At 42.5% G+C, this 25,172-nt stretch overlaps 1 protein-coding gene across 2 annotated transcripts in view; it reads right to left on the bottom strand.

Moving 5' to 3' along the window:
• The window catches only part of LRP4 (LDL receptor related protein 4), a 76,461-nt gene that overhangs the window by 9,388 nt on the left and 41,901 nt on the right, over window positions 1–25,172 (bottom strand). For both annotated transcript variants that reach the window (XM_018562149.1, XM_018562150.1), the window contains exons 8-35: window positions 23,274–23,399; window positions 21,013–21,138; window positions 19,749–19,883; window positions 18,910–19,035; window positions 18,584–18,814; window positions 17,615–17,771; window positions 16,334–16,551; window positions 15,925–16,101; window positions 15,237–15,359; window positions 14,292–14,500; window positions 12,976–13,057; window positions 12,286–12,391; window positions 11,968–12,169; window positions 11,697–11,886; window positions 11,373–11,504; window positions 11,142–11,282; window positions 10,068–10,154; window positions 9,783–9,954; window positions 8,991–9,153; window positions 8,459–8,684; window positions 6,415–6,718; window positions 3,542–3,760; window positions 2,754–2,888; window positions 2,555–2,663; window positions 1,718–1,862; window positions 1,489–1,602; window positions 1,071–1,191; window positions 915–979 (exon numbers count right to left, since the gene is read on the bottom strand). In XM_018562149.1, the coding sequence (XP_018417651.1) occupies window positions 915–979; window positions 1,071–1,191; window positions 1,489–1,602; window positions 1,718–1,862; window positions 2,555–2,663; window positions 2,754–2,888; window positions 3,542–3,760; window positions 6,415–6,718; window positions 8,459–8,684; window positions 8,991–9,153; window positions 9,783–9,954; window positions 10,068–10,154; window positions 11,142–11,282; window positions 11,373–11,504; window positions 11,697–11,886; window positions 11,968–12,169; window positions 12,286–12,391; window positions 12,976–13,057; window positions 14,292–14,500; window positions 15,237–15,359; window positions 15,925–16,101; window positions 16,334–16,551; window positions 17,615–17,771; window positions 18,584–18,814; window positions 18,910–19,035; window positions 19,749–19,883; window positions 21,013–21,138; window positions 23,274–23,399 (4,341 nt within the window). The remainder of the gene's footprint in view (window positions 1–914; window positions 980–1,070; window positions 1,192–1,488; window positions 1,603–1,717; window positions 1,863–2,554; window positions 2,664–2,753; window positions 2,889–3,541; window positions 3,761–6,414; window positions 6,719–8,458; window positions 8,685–8,990; window positions 9,154–9,782; window positions 9,955–10,067; window positions 10,155–11,141; window positions 11,283–11,372; window positions 11,505–11,696; window positions 11,887–11,967; window positions 12,170–12,285; window positions 12,392–12,975; window positions 13,058–14,291; window positions 14,501–15,236; window positions 15,360–15,924; window positions 16,102–16,333; window positions 16,552–17,614; window positions 17,772–18,583; window positions 18,815–18,909; window positions 19,036–19,748; window positions 19,884–21,012; window positions 21,139–23,273; window positions 23,400–25,172) is intronic.

Raw genomic sequence — 25,172 nt, 5'->3', positions numbered from 1 at the left:
TGTAGTGGGTGCATGTGAATGTTTGTAGCAGCCTGTCTTGTTTATTTGTTTGCTTTTCCTGTAACTGAGTTTGTACACGCAGCATTTTCGCCAAGTAAAGTACTTTTAATGCTACTGAGTCAGTTTCCTTGAAGTTTACTGCAAGAACAGGCAACAAATAGAAATTAAAGTTTTGCCAAGCTTTACAGCTGGGCTCATCCTTGAGATAAGCTTGACGTCTCTGGGATTTGTAGTCCAGAGCATTACAAAGTCCTGTGCAATTAACACACTGTCATGCAATCACACCTACTACGCATTCTAGTATTTGGAGGTGTGTTGCATTACCATTCATTTGAATGGCATCCCAAATGCACCTCACCCCCACAGTTCAATTGCCCGCACCGGAAAACACAGTTCCCTTAATGCCGCGTGTTCCATTGCACTGAGACACTTGGGTCGCAACTTAATGACCAAGGACAAATGTGGGTCCTAAGGTTACACTGGTTGAGAACCACTGATCTAGACAACGCTGTTCCATGGAAAAGTTACCTTATTTTTCTGTACTGCAGCTAAGCTATATAGCTTGGTCACCACCCTACAGACTGGACAATGAGGAGCAGGATTTCTCTGCTCTTCCCTCAATGATTAGGAAGGGAGTGACAATACTGTACAATGCAGTACAGCCTGGTTGACGTAGAGTGGTGACCTACCACACCAGAGGCTGTGATAAAGACATAATTAGGAACTTGCAATACCTATATGTAAAAATACTATTTTTGTTAGATGAATAGCCAGATTTACAGTGTTATTACTTTGCCCACAGATTAGCTTTTATTGGTGTCTACAACTCAATGATCCTGCTGTTCATTTGGAACTCTTAATGGATTTACAAACCCAAATATAACAGCTATTAATATACAAGCTTGCTTCTTTACCTGCACTGGCCGGCACAGCCCCGAACGGGGTACAGAGTCCTCTTAATGCCTCTTCATCTGAGCAGCTACGAAGCAAATGATGGTAAAAGTTAGCACACAGGTACATACATTTCCTTGAGAAGCATCAAATACCAGCCAGCCTTGGCTTATGCCTACCTTCCTACTGTCACTCCAGGGGTGCTTTCCCCTCGCTCGCTCTGGGTATCAGGATTGAAAGGTCCAGAAATCTTTTCACTATCATTTGTTGGAAATGGAGCTGAAGGTGAAAATCCAGGAACTGAACAGAAAGGAAGAAGAGGAAAGACTGTCAGCAACTCAAGTTCAGGTTAAGTTAGGAGTAACTCGTCCTCCTCCTTGCCTAATATGTTCAGATGGCCAAAAAGACTTCATTGGAGACAGTCTGAAGGCAAACAGATTCTGCTCTTCAGAAACCTCATACGTATACTGGATCTTAAATATTTGTCAAATCAAGATTTTATATGAACTATAAACTATTTGAAAGATCCGTTTAAAAAAAGTACAAAATGACCCAAAACTATTTAAATTTAAGGAGGAGCAGAGAATGACCACTCACTTGTAGAGCAGAGCTCAGTTTCCAAGTCATCTGGGCAGGCACACACAAAATCATAACTTCGGGCAAAGCACAGGTGGGAACAGCCGCCATTATTAACTGCACAGGGATTGCTACCTGCAAGGTAGACAAAGAGTTCCAGATATAGCATGAGACCTCTTCTCTTAGTCATCGAGAAAAATAACCCAAATTACCAGATACACAGGATAAGCAGAGAAGGAGAACTGATTACCTGACTGTCGCATAGGAGATACAACAATGATGTCCATCAGCCCCTCCATATTGCCCAATATGGTTTCCTGGCTCCTCCCAGAGTATTTGTCCACCCTCTGAACAGACTTGGTTTGCCAATCAGTCCAATATATCCAGCGTCCTTCCTGTTAAAAACAAGAAGCGAAAAATGATTACAAATCCTTCAATAATCTAAATTTTACTGGGTCAATGATGTAACTGAACCACATCTAGTTTGAATAAAACTTTTATCAAGAAGTGAAGCACTGTGTGCTCAATCTACTTGGAGTGCAGTTGATCAACCATTATCTGGTTCACTGATCTATTCACCATTATCAAATAACAAATTCCTTAAAGATAAATTCCAGATATAAAAAAAAATGCCACTGAATGCCTGTTATGCATTTATTTAAAAAAAATAAAAATGTATTTTTTTGCAACTAGTATGAATACCTGATTTTGACTTAATTTTAGCCCCCATGTAAAATGCAGCACCCAGACTAGAAGAGGAAAATGGCAGTGCTTGGGGCCAATCAGGTTGTGCTACATTCACATGAGAGAGCAAAGAGATGACCTCATCAGCCTATTGTTGCTCCTTCACTGTCCAATCACAGGATGGGGGCAGGGAGATTAAGGAGCTGCATTGCTTAACTACAGTAGAGAAAATTCAGGTCAACAGGCTAGCTGTATTGCGTGGCAGAGCTGTGTAAAGACCGCTCCCTTTACATGTTTAACAATGGCGCACTTTGCAGTTTTCCTGATGCTTAGTTGCAAGAAGCAAAAGGCCATTCATCTTTCATTTATATTTATGAGTAAAACCATTATCAAGAATTCTCACCTGTGTAAGAGCGAAGGGGTGGGAGATTTGGCTAACAAGGATCTGACGGGTCCTACCATTTAGGTCTGCATTCTCTATACGATCCAAGTGAGCATCTACCCAGTAGATTCTGTGGGAAGAGAAGACAACACTGATGTTTATAGACATATCAATGAAACTCACTCACTGCACATGAACAGTTGCATATGGGCGCACTGACCTGCGAGTATCATAGTCTAACGTCAATCCGTTAGGCCACCCAAGATCCGTATTAATGATGACCTTGCGATCAGAACCATCCAAGTGAGACCTCTCTATTTTGGCTACGTGGCCCCAGTCTGTCCAAAACAGGTAACTGTAAAGAGAATAAAATTAGGGCTTGTGTCCATGGGCAAATGCAGCTAGCTTCTGCACTTGCATTTCAGTTTAGTTTGAGATGCTATATAGTTTATGGACATGTGCATTTGACCTCCTGCTGACCTGCCATTGACCTCCTAAGCTGCATCAAGTTATGTTTGCATTTCAATTGACTTGTATGGTAAGAGAAGCAGTTCTGACGCAAAAAAAGCCAAATCAACACTGCCCCTTGGTTTAGATATAAGATGGCCTCTCTATAGAAATGCATGACATTCTTGTCAGAAAGGTCAGTTATAAAGAATACTAGATGTATTGGGACGGACTGTGTCACTATGTTTTTCAGATGTAATTGTGTCCTGGTGACAACTGCAACCCTCTTTTCCTGTCCTGCTGTCTCAGGCTACCAGAGGGACAGAAATTGAGGCGAAAACACCCCAACAGGGTAGCAGCCAAAAGGTTCAAAGTATTTACTTTTTCCCCGGGTCTACAACAAACATTTTTAATTGGTGTTGGGCTTTAAAGGACCAAAAGTTTCAATGCAATACAAATATCATTGGTTAAGAACCAATTATATACCTCAACTTGACAAATATGCCATAATGGGCACAAGCAGTAGGAAATCTGAATTCACAAAATGAGTTTTATTCTCACCCTTTCCTTGGAAAAACTGCAATGGCGCGAGGCTCGTCCAGGCTGTTATTAATGAGCACCTTCCGATATCTCCCATCCACGCGGGACACCTCAATCGTGTTCGCCCCAGTGTCAGTCCAGTACAAATTTCTGGCTACCCAGTCTACAGCCAACCCATCTGTTGTCTTCAACCCTTCACCGATGATGGTCTCCATGCCAGTGCCATCGAGGCTCACCCTTCTAAAAAAAGGCAGAGGAGATATTAAGCAACAAACACCTCACCTGTTTTCTGAGGCATATAGGAGGAAAAATGGTAAACCTACAACGAAGTGTATCTTCATAAAAAGGATCTGCTGAAACCTTTCACAAAAATCAATACAAAAGTACCTGTACAGGAAAGGAGGATTTTTAGCCTAAAAGAAGGCTCACCAGTGCCAGTTGGCATTTTCCCCTGGGATTATTTGACAGAAAAGGTGGCTGTGTGCAGGGCCATCCCTCCCATCCCTATACAGTTCAATGCCAGGCAGATCTAAAAGATTCTCATTACTGAAGCTCTGTATTCTTTCATATACCAGGACATGTATTTTTGTTTAAATGTAACTAGTGTAGTGGGACAGCAAAGGGGTCATATTTCCAAATTTGTTGGGAATGTCCACATATCCAAAACGTTGGGACTCAGATTTTTAATATTTACAATTAATTTTATATAGAAGTTTTAGTCCTTCCCCTGAGATCACTCTATTGTCTGTTTTCCCGGGTTCTTGGACTCATCATAAAACCTCCTTACTTAGATTCCTTTTTTGTAGCTGCGAGGCAGATGATACCCCTCCAATGGAAATAGAGTAGTCCATCATCTTGCCAATTGGGTATCTACTATGTATGATATTATGAGAATAGAGAAGTTGCTCACATTGGAATCGGACACTAAATTTCTTTGCTTGTAGTCGATATGGCTGCACTTTGTCCTCTAGCTCACTCTAACGCAGACTTTCAATTGGTTTCATCTCCTTTTATTGTCCCATTTCCACTGAAGCATTCCACCATCTTCACACTACTCCCGAGCAAACCTCTGCTCTCGTACCCTTTCTTGCACCCTTTTCCTTTTGCATATCTATAGAAGGGGTTGCAAGGGTATTCCAGGGACCCTTTTCAGTTCAACTTCGAATCTCTGGTAATTTATATGATCCCCGCTTACTACTTCTCAAGTACAATATTTCTGTATTATAAGTCTGTTAGATCCAGGATATGCATATGATCATTTATGCTCAATTTTGCTCTGGATAGCCATACCTGTACTTGTGTTTCTTCTCTGCTCCCATATACTGTATATACTTTTGTCTTTTTGTTCAATAAGCTTTGATTGAACCATGAATGTAACTAGTGAAAATAAACCAAATTTGACTTAATTTCAGCCTCTTAACCTCCTGTGCAGCAGCAATCAGACAGAGGGAGGGGCAGCATTGGGAGCCAGGTGTGCTGCATATAAAATATGCTGAAAAGGAAAGAGCTAATAGAAGGGAGTAGAAGGAAGACTTCATCAGTCTGCTGCTGCTCCTTCACTGTTCAATCAACAGGCTAGGGGCAGAGAGATGTCAACATTGTATGCTCTAATCGTAACAGAGAAAGTGGTGTCAGCTTCTTGGCTGCACAAGGCTGGTGGGGTTCTAAAAAAATCTCAGGACAGAATGGAGAAAAATGCAAATCCTATTGTTGGTACAACAGTTGCCATACAAGTATTTTAACTGTGCATATAAAAGGTTTTGATTGGAGTTGAGCTTTAAATATTTCCAGCTATCACAGGCTCCCATGCATGCACATAAATATCAACGAAGGTTATTAAAATCCTTTAAAACTGGACTACAGGCAAACAGCTAGAAACACCTTTTGGGCAATTGCTTTTCCTGATCCTGGCATACCTGCCAGAGAACACAGCAGACAACAATGTAGTTAGGCAAAGTGGCTTTGTCAAAGACCCATCCCAGCCAGTTGACTGGATAAATGGAGCAGCAACAGCACAGTGACGAGGTCGCTGTGCTCTCCTTTCCTGTACACATGCTTCCAGTGTTAGAATGACAACATCCAGCAAAGTTATAGTGACTCAAAGTGCTGTCATTACTACCGTTCTGAACACTATTAGATGAACACAGAAGGCCAATATAAAAGACATATGTAGGTACTAAAGATTTCTGAAAATGCTAGACCACCGGCTGTCATTTTGATCCAGTGGCTTTAGTACTATGCAAGTCACCAACCATAAAAAGTATACAAAGGGTTTTGATTTAAAAGTGTATCTAAACCCAAAAGACAGAAAAAAAAAAAAAAAAGAAGAAGTGGTATGTATTGCAGCTTACCAGTCCTTAAATTTGGTGGCTGCATTAGTGTCCAATCTTACAGGTTTTTTTTTTCCCCCTTTATTTTCATCTGGATAACTGACGGATAACAAACTTCCTGTCTTATGGTGACTCCACTCACTCGCTGTACTTAAATGTATGGAACAGCCATTGGTTGTCACATAGGCTGATTGGATTAGTAGTTCACACAAATAAAAAGATAGTTTTGTTTCTCAGGAGGAAGTGAACAAGGATACGGCATTCCTGGAACATCAACAGATACTTTATGTAATTGCTAAAAATGTTCTTGGCCTAAAACATTAAAACTAATGTAGCCGCCACATCGAAGGACTGATTATATGCATTATATTACATTTTTGTCTTTGGGTTAAGTTACACCAACTCTAAAAGTTTTCTGATCTGCTTGCTTGATCCAAAGACTCTAAATGCAATTAAGACCACCAGGCAACTAGCCTTTTGAAAAAGGGGAGCATTAGAGTCCCACGGATTTCTTGCAGAACTGGTTATTATATATATACCCCCTTTGCCTCATCAGATCCGCACCTGATCACATCCAGAAAAACATCAGTGTAGTAGATTTTGCTTTCCACGCTGTCGTAGTCCAAAGAGATGACATTGTTGAGCTCCTTAATGGGCACGTAGACATCTGTATAGTCATCTGTGTCCAGGGATATTCTGCGAATGGAGTCACGACTGGAGAACAGCAGATATGTGTCAGGAGACGGGTCACAAGTCCTGCCATCCTCTTTCAGGAGGATGCCGGTGGGGCAGGCGCAGGAGTAACTGACGGGGTTTGGCAGGCACAGATGGGAGCAGCCGCCATTGTTGTTGCCACACTTGTTGAATCCTAACAGGCAAAGGAAAGGAAGCTCAAAGCATATTCACAAGACTTCATACATAAGGTGATACCAATAAAAAGCATTTGTACAGTGATACCTTGGTTTACGAGCATAATTCGTTCCGGAAGCATGCTTGTAATCCAAAGCGGTTGTATAGCAAAGCGAATTTCCCCATAGGAAATAATGGAAATTCAGATGATTCGTTCCACAACCCAAAAATATTCATATAACAATGATTACAATACTGTACTGTACTATAATACTGTACAAAATATAAAGAAAAATAAACCAATTACCGGTACCTTCGTGGCTGGTGTGAGGGGGACGAGAGAGAGATGGATTATTGTGTAGGACAACTTTCACTATCACTAACAGAATCACTGCTATCCCTTGACTCAATGGAATCTTTTTCATTTTGTGAAACCTTAACAAGGAATCTATCCAATGTGACGTTGCATTGTCCATAAACAGACTCATCGCTCGCACTGTTACAGCCTTATTCGGGTGGTGCTTTTCTACAAAATTTTGCTCTTATTGCAAGACAGTGCTTGTATATCAAGGCAACATTTTTCAGAAATGTTTGCTTGTCTTGCAAAACGCTCTCAAACCAAGTTACTTGTAAACCAAGGTATTACTGTAATTCTGAAAATACAGCCTCCTTCTAAAAAAAACAACATCTGTAACTCTTTCAAAAAACAACTGTGGGAAGGAAGAGTGTTCGGCGAGGGAGTTTCTGTGCTTCAACCTTCCAGTGATAGTAGTTTTAGTGGTTTGCTTTTATTAAAAGGCCTTTTCTAGTCCCACGTGCCTCCATACTTTTTGCTGGTTACCCGGATAGCGCTAAAGATTTTATTGCTCTTCTCTGCTGTGATAGAAGACCGTGTATATTTGCCTCCTGGGAGGCCAGTTTTTCTTACTTGTCTGTTCTAGCACTGCAGACTTCTGAGATTGTTGGGTGTCAGTGTCCCCCTTCCCTTGACCCCTACGTCACTGCTAATTAGGGATGTATGTGGACTTGGTTTGAACTGAGTGCAGCCAAGCCCGCATAAAATTGTCAGCGACATCCCCCTGCCCCCCCCCCCATTTAGCTGTGGCTGGAGCATTTCCTGCCCCTTTTTTGTCACGTGTAGCTGTCGGGCAGTAGATGTCCTGGCTGCAGCTGTTTGGGCCAGCAGAGGTGATATGTCACTAGGGCTTGGGTGAACATGGTTTGCACCAAGCCAATGCATATGCCTACTGTCAAGTCCTCCAATGATGCAAGGGGTCGCAAAGTATAATTCCTGATGTTGTCAGTGTTCTTTGCTGCCATTAATGTTGTAATGTTCTTTGAGTTAAGAAATAAACAAAATCATTTTTCCCCACTTATTTATACCAATATCCACATAGACGTGAAATGAAAGGAGAATGTTCTATGACCAGGAGGTGCACTTATTTATCTGCTGTGAACAGCAAACAATGGGGAAAGAAAATACATTTTAAACCGTGGCTAATCCTAGTTTCATCTAATCAGTTGCAATCTTTTCTACCCCCACACACAACTGAAATGTAGATGGGTGCATTCAGCCAAGCGATCTACAATCTTTCAAAAGGCCAGAATTGTGTCCGTCAAATTGCTAAATATTACAAAGGTTTTCCTGATTAGATACAATTTGAATGTTCATACATTTTTCATTTGCCACACAAAGTTTAAATGAACAGGTAGGAAAAAAGGCTTGGAAGTTATTCTAGTCTGCACGGGTAGTACTTACCAAGAGCATGAGTCCTATCTACAGCCTGAATGTCCATGAGACCGGGAAGGTTGTCCCTGACCACTATGACATTTGCCCCAGTGTCTTTGTCCGCCCTCTGGATTTTGCGGGTCTGCCAGTCTGTCCAGTATATATGTGCGTCGAGAAGGGTCAGACCATACGGATGTTGCACAGGAGACACCAAGATCCTCCTGTTTCTTCCCATTAGGTCAGATGCCTCTATTCTCTATAGAATAGGAGAGGAGAAACATGATATCAGACAAAATAGTGGCTGGAATATATAGAAGAACATCAGACATGAAGAGGACATATCAGGGATTTCTATTCTCATGATAGAAAAAGAAAAAAAAGATATAGGGTAGTGATCTACCACTGTACATCAAACAGGAAGACTGAAATGACATGCCAGATGGGGGAGAATGGTACCCAACCAATTAGCTCCTGCAGAGATAAAAAGGTGGCTTCCCATTCATAAGCCCAAAACTATTTCCCATACACAGAATGCATAGTGTACATTTAATTCCAACATTACCTCTGTATGTGCATCTGCCCACAACAGCTGAGAACCCGCTTTATCCACCGCAAGTCCATTGGGCCAACCAAGATTCATGCTTATCAGAACTTTACGGTCAGAGCCATCCATTCCGGCTCTCTCCAGCTTGGCATTCTCTCCCCAGTCTGACCAGTACATGTACCTAAAAGAAAGGAACAGTTTAGGTGTGGGCGTTTCCTCATTATATCTGGTGGAAGCACCTGTCATTTAGTAGTGGAAGTTACACTAGTACACAAGGTTCTTGGTTATTTCAGTGATGAAAGTTTTTATATGTTGTGTTTCAGACCTGCCCATGTTCAATTTAAGTCCCACCTGGCTAGAATGGTACAATGGTATATGAAGAGGCTGGGGTTTTGGGGAGCCTTAGGTAAGACCAACAGACCACCTATAATCTTGGAAAGGGCAAAAACTATGCCAGTTGTATCTTCTTCAGGTACTTTCTGTTCTACGGTGACAACCTTCAAGCCCATCTCCCAATTGTTCTCCTGCATCATCACCCTGGCACATGTCCAAATGGAGACTACAAAAGGCTTTGATGACAAATTACACAGGCATGTTCCACTGTTGTCACCATCAAGGAAAAAACGCCCTGGGAAATACAATGCAGCAGTTGCAAGCAGCGGGATTCCTCGATCGACACACTCCTAAGTGTTGGAGGAATCTGCTCTATTTTTCTCGTTCAACCCGTGGGCTGAGAGATCAGTGTATGGCCAGCTTTAGGCGATACGGGAAAGGATGCCCTTTCACCTACATCAATAAACTATTGCTCACCCCATTTCATGATAAAGAGCGATAGCTCGCGGGCTTCCCAGGTTTTGCCACACCAGAACCTTTCTCATGGACCCATCCAGATTCCCTACTTCGATTCGATTAGTCCCAGTGTCTGTCCAAAAAAGTTTGCGGCCAATTGCATCAACTGCCAGCCCGTCGGTGGTCACCAAGCCTGTGATAATGCAAACACAAGCAAAAAATAAAATAAAATCCTAGGATACAGGAAAGCTGCATAGCTTTGCAGAGCTAGTTGAGATACAGCACTTTTAGTGGCCGATTATTCACCTGTGGTTATTACGTCCTGGTAATTAGAACCATCCAGACTCGCTCTGCAAATTTTCCGAAGGGTACTGTCGGCCCAATACACCAAACCTGACAGAGTAAAAAGAAAAAAGCACAAACATGAGATCCAGTAATTATTCCCAGAATAGCAACATTCGTTGGAAATCCCTGAATATTTGGGACTCCAACTATACTGAAAAGTTCACCTTGCAGTGCTCCCCCCAAAACACACTGCATGGATTAACTGCTCATTTAATTTTGTTTATGGGATAAAAATAAGGTGATATTCTTCCCTTATATCCTACTGCAGCAGGCTTCCTCCGTGCTGAACGACCAATTCCCTGAAACTACTTTTCTTTGCTGCTTAACAGGTCACATCTCTCCGACGCCATGGCCCACCCCCAAAGAGCCAAGAAGAGGGCTGGCTGCTGGCAGAGGAATTAAGTATTTCACCTTATTCATCAACCTCTAGGCTTAACGAGCAATTACTCCTTGCAGTGTGGGAGACTCCCACTGCACAATCCATTTTTCAGCATAGCTGCAGTTAAACTTTAAATAAAACTTAAGCCATAGGAAGGCCAGGACAAATTTGTTTATAAATTAAACATACATTTTATTTCTTACAAATCTCTCTGCAGCTACAGCCTTCTTTTTTAGATTTTGGATAGAGTAAGGAATGGTTAGAACGCCTATCAAGTTTTTATTTTGCTGGCTGTTGTCGGGTGTCCCACTGGGGATATTTTCATTCACTAACTGTTCTGGAAACAACAGGGAGAAAGATAAAACCTCTCCAGAGAGAAAGGGAAATTCCACCTTAAAAAGCTTTTATAGTACATGTGCCCAGTGGAAGATTTCCCCCAACTCCTGCTCCATTGACAACTGAAAATGTTTGGATTTCCTATCACTTTCTGTCCACTTTATGGCTGGAATTCTTTGTAAAAAACGTATTTTGTCTCATTATAGGTTAGGCATGGGTTGGGAAATGCAGAATCTTGTAGATCCCTAACAAATAAAAGCCTGCAGGTCAGCCACAACTACTCTGGAACAAGTAACCCTTTACATTCAGACCCTACTTACCCTCCAGGGAATCCACACTGACCGCTATGGTGTTCTTCATGGTCACATTGATGGGGACAACAACATCTGCAAAGTATGGGATGTCCAATGACACTGAGCGAACATCAGTTCTTCGAGCAAAAATAAGGAAACGGTCCATTCCTGGTTGTGTAAGATAAAACAGGGAGGCGGGTTACACCACTGCAGAGATAATAAAATGCAGATATAAAATGACCAGTGAACTGAATGTACCTGAAGAGCAGGTTCTGCCATCTCCAAGCAGATTTACCCCAGTAGGGCAGGCACAGCTATGTCCTTTTGGGTGGGGAGAGAGAAGGCAAATATGGCTGCAGGCCCCATTATTGCTGGAACAGGCAGAGCGAACTGTGAAAAGAGGACAAGATTGACCTTATGATGCTGCACAAAAGTGGATACGCATCGTAGCTATATAGCTGTGCACAAACATTATTTTATGTGCAGGAAGAAAAAAAAAAAAATATATAGAACCACATACAACTCATCTGGATTTTGGGTTTGTACCAAGTAGAGAATGTAGAGTTTGCAGCCGTTGCATACCTTGCATCCGCTGTCTATGAAAGACATGAAGATCCATCAGATTTTCCAAGTTTTCTCGCACCGCCTTGCGGTCAAGTCCAGTCTTGCGATCTGCACTCTCAATGCTTTTGGACTGCCAGTCTGTCCAGTAAATACGGTCTTCATATAAGGTTAGACCAAAGGGATGGGGTAGATCTGTACCTATCAGCACCTAGGAGATCCAAATAACTATTATTTTGCATTGCCCCTTTACATAGAACTGAAGGCACAAAGTTGTGAAGTGGTCTCTCACCATTCGTTCAGCACCGTCGAGTTTGGCGGTTTCTATGGTTTTCATGCCAGCATCAGCCCAGTACAGCCTCTCCGTTTCATAATCAATAGCCAAGCCATTGGGCCAAGTGAGATTGGAGGAGATTATAACCATACGTCCAGAGGCATCCATGCCAGCACGTTCTATCTTTGGATTGGCACCCCAGTCTGTCCAGTACATGAATCTGTATTGGAAAAAAGCGTTTGTATCTTATAAATTCAGAAACTAAAGAGGAAGAACACAACTCTTTGGTTCGATAAGACAATTAAACTGGGAGCAGCAAACCCAAACTGTCCTCACCCTCCTACAGGATCCACCACAATGTCCCTAGGCCGGTCCAGGTTCTCCCAAATGAGCACGCTGCGCATGGATCCATCAGTATTGGACACTTCAATCCGATCTGTCCCTAAAGAGAAAACAGACGCAAATTATAAAATATGTAAAATATCTCCTGGTTGATCAGCATGTCGAACAATAATTCACATGATTACAGACCACTGGCATAATTGCTTCAATATCCATATAAACCTATTAAATATTTTGTCCCAGCTATAATGGGTCCGGTTTGGAAAACTGTGAAGTCTTGCTTCCCTTTGCAATCATATAATGCATATCTAAACCCAAGAAAAAAGTAATATGTTGCAGTTTATCAATCATTAGATGTGGTGGCTGCATTTGTTTTATTTCTTCTTCTAAGTGCATTTCTTGCCAGTACAGAAAACCACCAGTTGACCTCGAAAGTCAATCCAGCGTCAATGTTATCAGCCTTCATGTTACTTTTCTTTATTACAGAACTTCCCCAGGTTATGAAGATGAGGAAGGGAGGCATTTGTAGCCCAGACTAAGAGAGCAGCCCTAGGATGACAATGCTGTTCCTCCATAGATACACTACAGCGAGTGATGTTACCCTAGGACAGGTAGTTTGTTATGGGCAGGATCAGCAGATAAAAATAGAAAGTGTTCAAAAGTATTAAGCACCAAGTACAATACCTGCATCTGTCCAGTATAGCTTCCGTGTAACCCAATCTATAGCCAGTCCTGCAGGACTCTCCAAGCTGGTGTCAATGATGACCTGGTGACAATGATAGAAATAAAAAATTTTATGTTATTTTATTATAGTTTAAAAGGGTTTCCTTCTTTACTTGCTACTTACTTCCAATATGTCTTACATTTTTTTAAATGCAAAGTGTCATTCTATCAATTTATTTTTGCCCCTATACTAGTTTATTAACCAGATTAAGCCCAGCCTGTTATGGCTCTTAAAGAGACATGCCTCCCCATTTCTACAGCACTCTTCACACACCAGTACTACATGCCACTTTTGTCTGAACTCGCAGACCAGTAGTTTATCTCTTACAGTGACCTTTATAATATCTAACCCTGCTGGAGAGATGTGCGATATGGGAAACATTTGGAAGAAAGAAAGACGAAGGAACTCCATTTGACTCCTTTGATGTGTTTCACCCACAAGACTGGGATTAGTCAATTACGCCCAGCCTTGTGGGTGAAACACTGCAGAGGAGGAGGTCCCAGACAAGGACTCCTTGTCCATGTGTCGAGTGCTACTGGCTTTTTCCCTGGATGTACTTGGCCAGTTGATCATAGGACGCGTCCCAGTCTGGCATCTGACACCCGGTGTCAATAGAGTATGGCTCCATTATGGACCTCAATTTCTGACCTATGGCAAAAATCTGGGAGGGTGTACACTTAGATCAATGGTGTGCAACCCATCTCATCTTTTCTTATAGCTAGTTATAGTGATATTAAACAACCTTTAGCTTTTTTTTTTTTTATGCATGGGAGGCTTACATGGGATGCAGAACCGTGGCTTGTTTTTTTTCAACTTTTCAATTCTCCAATCTTTAGTGGGTCCCCGCATTGCTCTCCCTCACGCCCTCTGCACGGGTGCCTCCACCATGCTGTGGAGGCACTCCCGCATGCTCATTCCGGCCGTGCCCGCAAATAGCTATGTGCATCAATAGCCACACAGCGTGCGGCAGGCCATGCCCCTCCTCTGCTCCCAACAGTTTGACAGCAGAAGACGCCCATTGCTCCTCTGCCCTCAGTATCCTCCCTTGAGGGACACAAAAAGGTACTGGGCATTTTTTACCTTAATGCAGAGAATACATTAAGGTAAAATATGAGCAGCTTTAGTACTATTTAACAACAAGACAAACTACAATGTAAGAACTGGAACTTCTGCAGTGTTTGACAAACAGAATTAACCTTTCAAAGGCCAAGTTAAATAGTATTGAGCTCGGTACTGATTTTGGACAGAAAATTTTATTTTTCACCCATTCTCTTACCTCCTGCCCACTGCCATCTGACTTTGCACGGTTGATGGAGTCTGAGGTGGTGTCGCTCCAATACATATAGTCATCTGCAGAATCCCAATCCAGTGCAACAGCACTGCGCACATTAGACAATGGGATGACAAAATCGGAGAGGTCACTGGTGTCAAAGCTAATCCTCCGGATGTCCGTCCTTCGAGCAAAAAGCAGGAACTTGTCAAGACCTGATCGAAGGTCAAAGGTCATCATCTTAATTCTTTCAGGTTCAAAATGGCACAAAGAGTAATTGCAGGAGTTTTTTTGGGGGCGGGGGGTCATTACAATGATTACTGAGTGCTTGCCATTCACCTATGTATTATGAAGCTAAACAGTCAGTCTGATTCAGTCTGGTCAAAGTGTGACCCCTAGCAAACATTTACATTCAGCATTTCATTCCGCAAAGTCATGGCTTGTTTATTTTTATGTAGCACAGTTATTTGGTTCAAAAATACTTTATACAGCCTACACAAAAAATAAAGTGGATGCTTCCCTATGCAGTCAATACAATTCCAGCTGTCACCTTCCTTTTTAAAACTGCACAAGAAACCCGACAACTAGAATCTAAAATTGGCTGCTTTGGGCAAGACCATGGGTGGGCAACTCCGGCCTTCCAGCTGCACTTTAACTAGAAATCCCAAAGTGCCTCTGCGGGTTATGCCTGTAACGGTCAGTCTAACAATCCTTCGTGGGACTTGTAGTTGCATAACAGCTGGGAGGGCCAAGAGTTGCCCACATCTGGACAAGTTTCAACTTTCAAATGGCCAAATTGACATTTTTGGTGGCCTATAAACTATGGTTCAAATATGGGGTGGAATACAATTTGATAATGTGTCACATAAATCAATACTCTGTATTGCTATGCCAGTTCATAACATACACATGGGACAACCCCCACCACTACAGGAAAAAAAAGGCACTTACTTAAGGCACAGCTCTTGGGTCCAGCCTTACGGAAGCCAGTAGGGCAAGCACAAGTAAATGCATTACCACTGGGGAGGCAAAGGTGGGAACAGCCTCCATTATCAACGCCGCATCTGTTTTTACCTGATGGAGAATGAGGATAAAGAAGATTAAACAGCTGGCAAATTAGAAAATTCTCATAGAACAGATTATGTACAAGGTCATTATCCTGTATTTACAAAGCATCAATGAGATTTCCTGATTTCTACCTGTGCCCAGACTATGGAAAATAAAAGGATTCCATATTCTTAAAAGGGTTTTAAAACAACCCCTCAGACCTCAATAGCTTTATAACCCACTATTCTTATTTGCCCCAAAACATTTTACTATAGACTATAGGTATTCTTTATGCAATAAAACTGACTATGAACTCACTGTCTCTGCATATATAGAAAAAAAAATATGTCTACAGCCAACCCATAGAGTAGATATATAATGGAAAAGACTGACATATCTGTGTGGGGTGAGGCCATTTAACAGCTACCCCACCTGTAACGCAACACAGGTAAACAGCAGCTTCAAGATCAAGTCAATTTTCAAGTAGATTTTCCATATACAGAATTCAGCACCCCCTTTGTGCAGCTTATGGAACACGCAATATATACACACATTAAAAAAGGAAAGGAATAAACGTATGTGGCCATCTCACCTACTGGCTGCCTCTGTGGATGCAGGGTATGGATGTCCATAGGAAAATGCAGTTTGCTTCGTATCACCTCTTGGTTTTTTCCGGTGAATTTATTAGCACTGTTTATGCTTTTGGTATGCCAGTCAGTCCAATACAGGCTGTCCTCAAACACAGTGATTGCAAATGGGTGGGGGAGACCTGCCAGAACAGAAGAGAGAGAAGAGTGGGTCATGTAGAGAAGAACTGTACAGCTTATCAGAACCAGAAACAAAAAACGTAGCCATTTACCCGGCAGCAACCAAGTTATAAGCTGCCATTTATCTACTGAAAGCTGAAAAATGAACCACGCATCTGCATTAGGCAACACAGATTTAGGTTTTCTCCAGTTTCATTAAGTGGGGCTGATTATCATTTAATTAATTCAGCTTACCTTGGCTTATCACAGCTTTGCGATTAGATCCATCCAGATTGGCTCTTTCAATAACATGGTGTTTGGCGTCCACCCAGTACATACGTCTACCAGCATAGTCAATAGTCAGGCCATTGGGCCAGAAGAGATGTGTATCTGCAATGACGCGCCTGTTGGACCCATCCATGCTAGAATATTCAATCCGTGGTGTATTACCCCAATCTGTCCAGTAGATGGTGCTGGAGAAACACAAAATGAATATTCATTCATTTACCTGTATATTCTAGGAGCAGTGGTTCTCAATTTGTGTAACCTCAGGACCCACATTTGTCCTTGGTCATTAGGTCGCGACCCCAAGTCGCACTGCACTGGAACGCGCAGCATTGTGGTACCCCTTGTTGCGATCAAACTGTAGACAGGTGTGTTTGGGGTGCCATTTAAATGAATGGCGACGCAACACACCTCCCACACCTGAATAAACAGTAGGTGCGATTGTGTGGTAGTACAGCTCCCTTGCACTCCCGGTAGAGGTGACGGGGGCCAGAATGTGACGTCTCTCCGGTCATGCGAAGGAGCTGTAAGCAATGCTTGTATGGATGAAGCTCCCTCATGGCCATACCCTCTGCCCACCCCATCTCAAGCTGACACTTGGCACCTGGCAGCATATTTTGAATGGCTACTCAGCACAAGAACTGCTGCATGTTGCGCTATAGGAGAGGCTGAGGAGACTCTCATCTGGTGCAGTGGAAGGCATGTGGCGACCCACTGAACATGGGGTCACGACACACCAGTTGAGAACCACGGTTCTAGAGCACATTAAAGGAAATCTGTCAATTTAAAAAGGTATTTGACTTGGCATTGCTGATCTGCTTTGGAAAATGCTAGCTTGCCTGGCTTACTATCAAAAACAGACTTTTTAAAATGTAAGTTTAGAATAATGTTAAAGTAACTAGGTCACATTATGTAGTTAAACTAGCAAGTGTGTCTCTACATTGAAGGGGGTTGGAAGTCCTAATTGCAAGAATCATTTCTATACAGACAACAGAGCATCTTTAGTAATGAATGAATGATTTATGGCCAGCCTTACATCCCAGGTATTAACACCTAAGCAGCCTTTTCAATAAGGACCCTCACAGCTGGATTTGTTTTGCTTTTTGCTACTTTAGATTGTTAAGATATTTCAATAAAAGCGGTCAAGATATACTACTAGAACTATAGCTATTAACGTGCAGCTGTTGCAACACTATGTATCCTGGTTGCCCAACATCCTTCACTTTTTTACATCATGCAGTACAAACATACCCTTCCATTGGGTTTAGAGCTATGGCTCGGGGCTTCTCCAGGTTTTCCCACAGAATTACTTTGCGATGAGACCCATCTAGATTTGAAACTTCAATACGAGAGGTACCAGAGTCTGTCCAGAAGAGCTTATCATGGATCCAGTCAATAGCCAGACCACCTGGATAAGACAAGAAAGACCAACGGAAGTCATCAAATATGCAGCAATATTTTTTTTAAGACTAAACCCTCAATTCACAAAGCTGTGGCGTATGTGTTATTTCAGGCTTGTGACTTTTTTGTAAGGTATCATTGCTGTGAATAACAGTCATTTTTGGGAAACAGAAGTTGGTATAGTTTAGTAAATTGAGCCTTAAGCATCTTTATTTATAGGTGAACTCATGCAGTCAGTAGAAGCAACCTGCTCCATAACAGCACTGCATGGTACACAAAACGTCACTCCAATGTTTGCAAATTTCATATGCATGCCATGCCCCTCCAATTATGGAATAGACACCTTGGAGAAAGTATCGATGTAGGACTTCTTCTACCTGCATGGAGTGCCTGATTGGAAGGCAAGGTAGACTATTTGCCTTCAACCACTTCCGAAAGGTACCTTACAGGGCCTACAGTAGTAGCAGTCCACAAAGCATCTGCAGGGAAGAGGGACCTTTACAGCAAAAGCGAGAGAGAGAGGATGAAGATCCCCTCCCATCATGCTCAGGATGCCAGGGACACTGGTCATGGAAAAACCTCCAATTGAGCAGAAATATATCAAGAGACTCTTGTGGGTGTTCTTCCTTCTCCTGGCACCACGCTAAACAAATGATAGCGATGGCAACTGTCTGTGCACTTTAGGAATAAGGTTAGAAATCTTTCTGGCTTCTTAGTGCACTGCCAGCTTAAGGTATAGCCTATGCTGAACCATCTTTATCCTCTCATTTGTGTTGTAAAAACGGTTATAGCCATCTTCAACTTCTTGATCCAACACACCTGGACTTTCAAGACCGGTAGACACCACCTCTTCCACATTGCTGCCGTTCAGATTTGCGCTCATAATACGGTCCAGGGTAACGTCAGACCAAAACACCAGCTCGTGACGGTGGTGAAAATCCAAAGCGATGGCGTTTTCTAAGTTGTTGAGGAGCAACGTGTACTCTGAGCGATGTGGCAGCACCTGGCGAATATCAATCCTATTGGCAAACAGCAGGACTGGTTCTGGGCCTAGGGGAGAACACATATTGCAAGGTCCATAATAAATACAGTATAATTAAAATTTCAGCATGGAACTTCAGGATGACAGAATGTAAGATCCTTACCCAAGGCTTTGCAGCTGCGTTTGTCTGGTCTTAGTTGGTATCCGTTCTCACAAAAGCACTGGAATCCCCCTTCCGTGTTGCTGCATCCCTGACTGCAATAGCCCTCGTCTGCACACTCGTTTACATCTGGGCAAGGGAGAATTACACAGTCATTAAAAGGGTCACTGCGCCCCATATACTACAGTGAGTGAAAAATCACAGGACATTGTCTTGTAAACTCCAAAACTAACTTATCTTATTTGGTCCCTTTTGGTCTGTTAAGTATACCAATAAAAGTGTTTTGTTATATCTGTTCAATAGGTAGAAAAAAAAACAAAAACTGTTTTGATTCTGACAGAAATCCAGTGCTGTCCTGTATCCTGAACACAGTGTTGTCTCCTCCAAGGTTATCAGGACATGTAAAGACTACAGAACACATCTCCACTAAGGTTAGGGAAATGAGAAGAGGCAGAGGTGCCCTGTAGTCCCAGAACACTTCCTGCCCTGGTGTGACAGCGATGCTGCTCAATAGATACAGTACAATGAGAGACCATTGCCCCCCTCATTTAAAGTGAACCTGTCATAACACAAATAAGGGGCTGCCGTTGCCAAACCACCTTCGGAAAACTATAATTGTCTGGATAAAATGCTCTGACTTCAGTACTTTGAATGGCTGACTTGGAACAAGTATGCAGATCATACCTGTTTCACTTAATGATTCACAAGTCAGATTGTCAACATGACGCCAGAAACATTTTCAGGAGCTGTCAGCAAAAGCAGCCTCCACATTCCTTTTTTAACTGGTTTCCTTTAATGCTTAAGATTCATTCGGATTATCTGTGCAATCCTAAAATGGGCACCTTGGCATGATCGTCCATCTTCCATGAGCCTGTATCCCGTCTGACATGTGCACTGTACCAGGCCCCGCACTGTCTGGCACTTCTGGGCGCAGCCCCCATTGTTGTGGTTGCAGTTCTCCTCTCCAGTCCGGGGTCCTGATGAAAGAAAATATAATGGGGTTATATCTGTAGTAAGGCAATGCAAGACACCACGACACTGTGCGAAATCCATAACAGTCTCTGATCTTTACAAGATCTAAATGGCTGTTATGGGTGACAAAGTCACTGCATTTAGCCCTTATTAAAAGAACACCTTATTAGAAGGTCACGGTGCTCATTTAGGGTAAGGCTAAAGGGTCTCTTGAAAGAAGAACCCTCCATACTCATTATCACGCTCCCGTGATGCTCTGTCCAAGGGCCTGGGAAATTCCTGGTATTTTAGGGTATAGCAGAACATGCGACCCCCCCCCCCCCTTTCTCCCAGGGGGCAACCCTCGTCATCAACCATTAGCTTACACAGGATTTGGACTCAAACAACCACAAAAGAAACAGAGTGTGGGGGTAGCATGGGAACAGTAAGTATATCAGTGGGTGGGGGTGCCAGGGGAAAACTTGGTCACGTCCTGGAGGGCAAAGTGAAAGAGCATCTAAAATGATGCCTAATAATTTACATGCTTTCAAGATATTGGGGAAGGGCTGAGGGTATAGAAATGTTTAACAGTTTTGGGATTATTAAATAACAATGCAAGGAACAGTGTGCCCTACCCACAGTAACCGACATCCATCATGCAATGATCTAATTTTTAATAAAGTGAATTGTGATTAGTCCTTATAAGTCACTGCACTTTGCTCCTTGCACCATTTTTAACAAGGGGGCAGAGTTATACCGGTGAGAGGATACCACTCAACAGTATATGGCAGTATATATTCCATACTGCGCCTGCAATTAAGGTTTGATTCATAAAATGAAGAGCCCAGTCTGGAGGCTGCAATATTAAATGTGACCCGTTTCATCCTTATCCTGAACCTTCCCCCCACCCCCACCCCATTTCTATGAATAGGGATTTGCTTGCTTCAAAGTCCCCAAGCAAAAAAAAAAAAGATCAGAAAGCACATTTTTAAATATGACGTTGTGCATTATAAATGTGCCGGAAGATCTTTTTTTTTTGGAAAAGGCAGCTTTAGGGTGATAAGGCCACACCACCAGTGAAACAGCTCAGTTGTCAACATAAAAAAAAAAAAAATGAGTGAGGAGCTGTGCATAGCATAGTACAGCAATACTAACGGCAGTTTTGGTGTGGACTCTCGTCACTGCCATCACCGCAATCATTTACTCCATTGCACAGTTTCCTCTGTCCGATGCATCGGCCATTACTGCACAAGAACTGGTCCTGAGCACACTGTGGGGTCCCTGTGAACGATCAAAAACAAAAAAACATTAGCAATCTGTTCTATGGCAGCCATCATTTGCATGCACAAATTTAACCCTTATATTATAGATATGATCTCCCTGTTCAGCCTCATAATTCCATCCCCACATTCACATGGTGCTTCGTATGAATTAGCTGGGTTTGGCCTGACCTCTCAGCTGCTGCTGCTTCCAATACACTGCTTGCATTAGCTTTATTCATCTGACCTGACCTTTCACCGTCTCTTATTTTTAACCAGAGCCCTTCCACACTGTTTGACATAACCTCTCTCACGGACCTTTTACAGCTCACCTAACCTCCCCCACTCTTACAACTTATCGCATTGGGTACCAAACCCTAATCCATTAAATTCATGGTTTCCATACACTGCACTAATGATGGCTAAAAGCCTGAAACAGATGTATGCATTTGGAAAAAATAGCTCAAGAATATTAGGCTGCGTTTGCCCTATACACCAGAGGTTATGGATGTGAATCCGGCTGTTGGGTAATAAAAGATGCCCCAAAGGATTTACATTGTTCCACCCATTGTCTTGAAATGAGGAATAATCCTCTTATTTTTGGGATATGTGATGGATTTAGACATGTGGATACCTTCTGTTCTAAGTAGGCTTTACGTTGCTACTGCCTTATTATTCACCAAAGCTGTCCAGCTCAAATTGTCAGTATGACCTGGCTTAATATATTCTCCTTTTCAGTTTAACCTGATCCATTACATTCTCAGTATACGCTGACCTTGAATATTTTCCTCCCGAGTTCAACTTAATTCCCCCCCAGTCTAAGTATGCCCTAGACTTGTACATTCTCCTCCTACGCTGAAAAAGGACCTTTACATTTTCCATATTACAAGGCTTTGTACATTCTCTTTCACAGTTTAACCCCATCCCATTAGTTTTTGAATGACCTAGACCTGTGCAGCGCCCTCTCCAGTTTATCCCAATTCCTTACATGCTCTGTATGGCCATCCATTTGTGTATTGTCCTTCTGTGTTAAACCCAATTGCTTACATTCCTAATATGACCCAGTCCTGTATATTTATTCACCTCGGTTTAAAAGAAGCCTATACAGAGAAAAACATGGGGGCTGACACTACTGAAGACCTTGTGAAAATGCTAGTTGCCTGGTTGTGGCGTTTTCAGAGTCACCGACTAGGAACAAGTATGCAGTTAGTGATGTTGGAGCCAACTATGTTGGAGCATAGTAATTCTGGGTGAGAAATTTTCCTGTTCAATATTTTTATTGACATTTTGAAGAGTACAAGGTGGTACAGGCAATGTAAGTGACAATGTAAGTGATCAGGAGCACAGTAAGGAGTATCATCCTGTGGCTGCTATGTGACTCAAATGCAGTTGAAAAAGTGGGAAAGAAAAAAAGAAAATGATGGCTGGTGGGATTAGGTTTGTTGGGTAGGTGGGGTAGGAAGAGCTGAGTGGCTTGGAGTCAGCCAGGACCATCTACTTTGATTATATTGGATGAGCTTAAAGACCTACTAACCACCGCTCCATGTATAAAAAAGGGAGAAAATTAGTCATCCATGGATCACAGATTTTCTCGAGTTTGGCCACAGAATCTGAGTTTTGCAGTCATCATGAAAAAAGGTCCATTGAAGTCTGGATTTCATATCAGAGAGCTTGAATGTTCTAGTCCATCACGCTTTGGCAATCACTTGACGTTGACCCATACAGTAATTCTTGTACTATTGGGCAAGTCCATGAGATGAGCAAAAATAAACTTGGTTCAGAACAGCCTCGAATGGAATTTGTGAAGCAACCAGGAGCAGAGGGCAACACGACTAGGCACTGGGTACCATTTGAGTAGCACTTTATAGGTAATTTCCATTGCATATAGGTTCAAGGAATGGGTTTTGGTTGTAATGGCAGCCTCCATATCCGTCTCAGTACAGATTTCCTTTAACCTAGCCCCCCCATTCTCAGTATGACTAGGCATTGTACATTGCCCCAAGCTTCAACTTATCTCTGGCATCCAAATATAACCTGCCCTTGTACATTTTCCACAGTTTACTCAAAACATTCGCAGTATAGCTTGACCTTGTATATTCTTCTCCTCTAACCCTTCCTCTCCCTTTTATTCACCCCACTCAGACATTTCCTACTCACCAGTCTTCTCACAGCCCTTCTCGTCACTGTTATCGGAGCAATCGTCCTCGCCATCACACCTCCAGGCGAGGCGCACGCAGCGGCCTGTACCGCAACGGAACTGGTCTGCTGTGCACACTGAAGTTGCTGGAGGGATACAACAGAGCAGAACCTTCTGTTATATAATAAAGCCAGAAAAACATTGATCTCTGTTGTTATGTAGACAAGTTATTATCTACCGGCTCATTATACAATGCAGTGAAGAACACTCTGAGGTATGAAATCCTAACCAATTCCTTGCTATACAAAAAAAAAAAAAATACAAAAATATTTCCAGCCAACAAAAGGAAGTACAATTCTGGACCAGGGGAGGTCACCCAATATGATGTATATACACTGAGTGACCAGATTATTATGACCACCGCATCAGTACTTCGTTGGGCCACGAGATGACTCCACAAGATGACTTCGTTGGGCCGCCTCGTGAATCTAAGAGATGTTGAAAAGGTGATGCGAGGAATCTGACACTGCACTGTTGCCCTTCTGTTGTCTTGTACTAGTCTTGTAACTCTTTCTGCCCCAACATTGACTAGTCGCTGACGGCCACAATTTGCACGTTCAGACCCAGATTTTCGGCTGACAGTCCAGTCTTTAAACACTTTAACAGCTGCTCTTGAACATTTAACACGTTCTGCTGTTTTGCTGATACTCACTCCATGGCTCCGAGTGCCAACAATCATCCCACGTTCAAAGGCTGTTAAATCGCGTTGTTTACCCATATCTTCAAAAAAAAAACACTTCTACTGTTGTGGTAAACAACCTGCTTCCCTATTTATAATGGTCTGGCCCTCTAGCAACTTCAGCGCAAAATTATAGCTAATTTGCCTACAGACGTCAGGTGGTCATAAATAATCTGGCCACTTAGTGTATAGGAGGATTAAAAACAAATCTGGGCAGTCATTGTTCATTAATGAAGTAAAAAGCAGACTCCCTGTATTGAATGGCTAAACTTTGATACCTTAAATATGAAATTTAAGAATTTAATTTGCCTAAGGCCCACTAGGCCTGTACATAGGAACAAGAGTTCAGAAATAATTCACCAGCGACACTTATTGCCAAAAAATGTAAAAATCAATGGTCAGCTCTTGGATGCTAAAGGATCATTGTCTAATCAAATCAACCTCAAGTAGCCACTGGGATGTCTATTGACACACTGCAAATGAAGCACACCCCCACAGATTGACCTCTGGAGGCTAAGCCTAGCTAGAATTCCAATATACGATAAAGGATATTGCATTCCTGAAATAAGGCCAGTGGCAGGGAGAACTGTACATACGCATGCTTTAAACTGGTTTAGTGGATCATGCAGGCATCATCTAAATTTTACGGCCAGCATTACGATACAACAACTGAATACTACCTAGAAGCAGTCAGGTTCTCACTAAACCCTGGATTGCACAGCAACTAGTGCTCTTTGTGGTCAGGAAAATCCCAATCTGTCCTCATGCCCGCCCCCTTCCTTACCACAGGAAAGGGTTCTATAAGCCTGACTGCACACATGTAAATAAGGACGGTTTCAGAAGACTTTCATTCGTCTTCTGTGGTAGTGATGCAAATGTCAGTTCAACCAATCTCAATCAGCTCTGCAGCCTTGATATTAACATGAGGCCAACTCTCCCAAAGTCTCCAATATTAAAGCAATCCTGTACTTTGCCCAATCAGGTTAAAGCAACATATTTGCACTTTACTGCCACCTTTTATTCACTGAAGCCCTAAAAACCTGGCACTTCCTTAAAAAAGGCGGCGCGTGACTCTCCGCCCTGACTTCCACAATGCTGTGCTTGGTGCCTGAGCAACCAATTACCAGACCTAGAGCTGGCCGTACACATGAGCAAATTTCACCCAGTACTTGATAAACCA

This window comes from Nanorana parkeri, unplaced genomic scaffold (genome assembly GCF_000935625.1).
Source record: "Nanorana parkeri isolate BGI_ZX_2015 unplaced genomic scaffold, ASM93562v1 scaffold562, whole genome shotgun sequence".
In the NCBI taxonomy this organism is placed as follows: domain Eukaryota; kingdom Metazoa; phylum Chordata; class Amphibia; order Anura; family Dicroglossidae; genus Nanorana; species Nanorana parkeri.
Note: the sequence above shows the minus strand (reverse complement) of the source record. Positions and strands in the feature narration are given on the sequence as shown.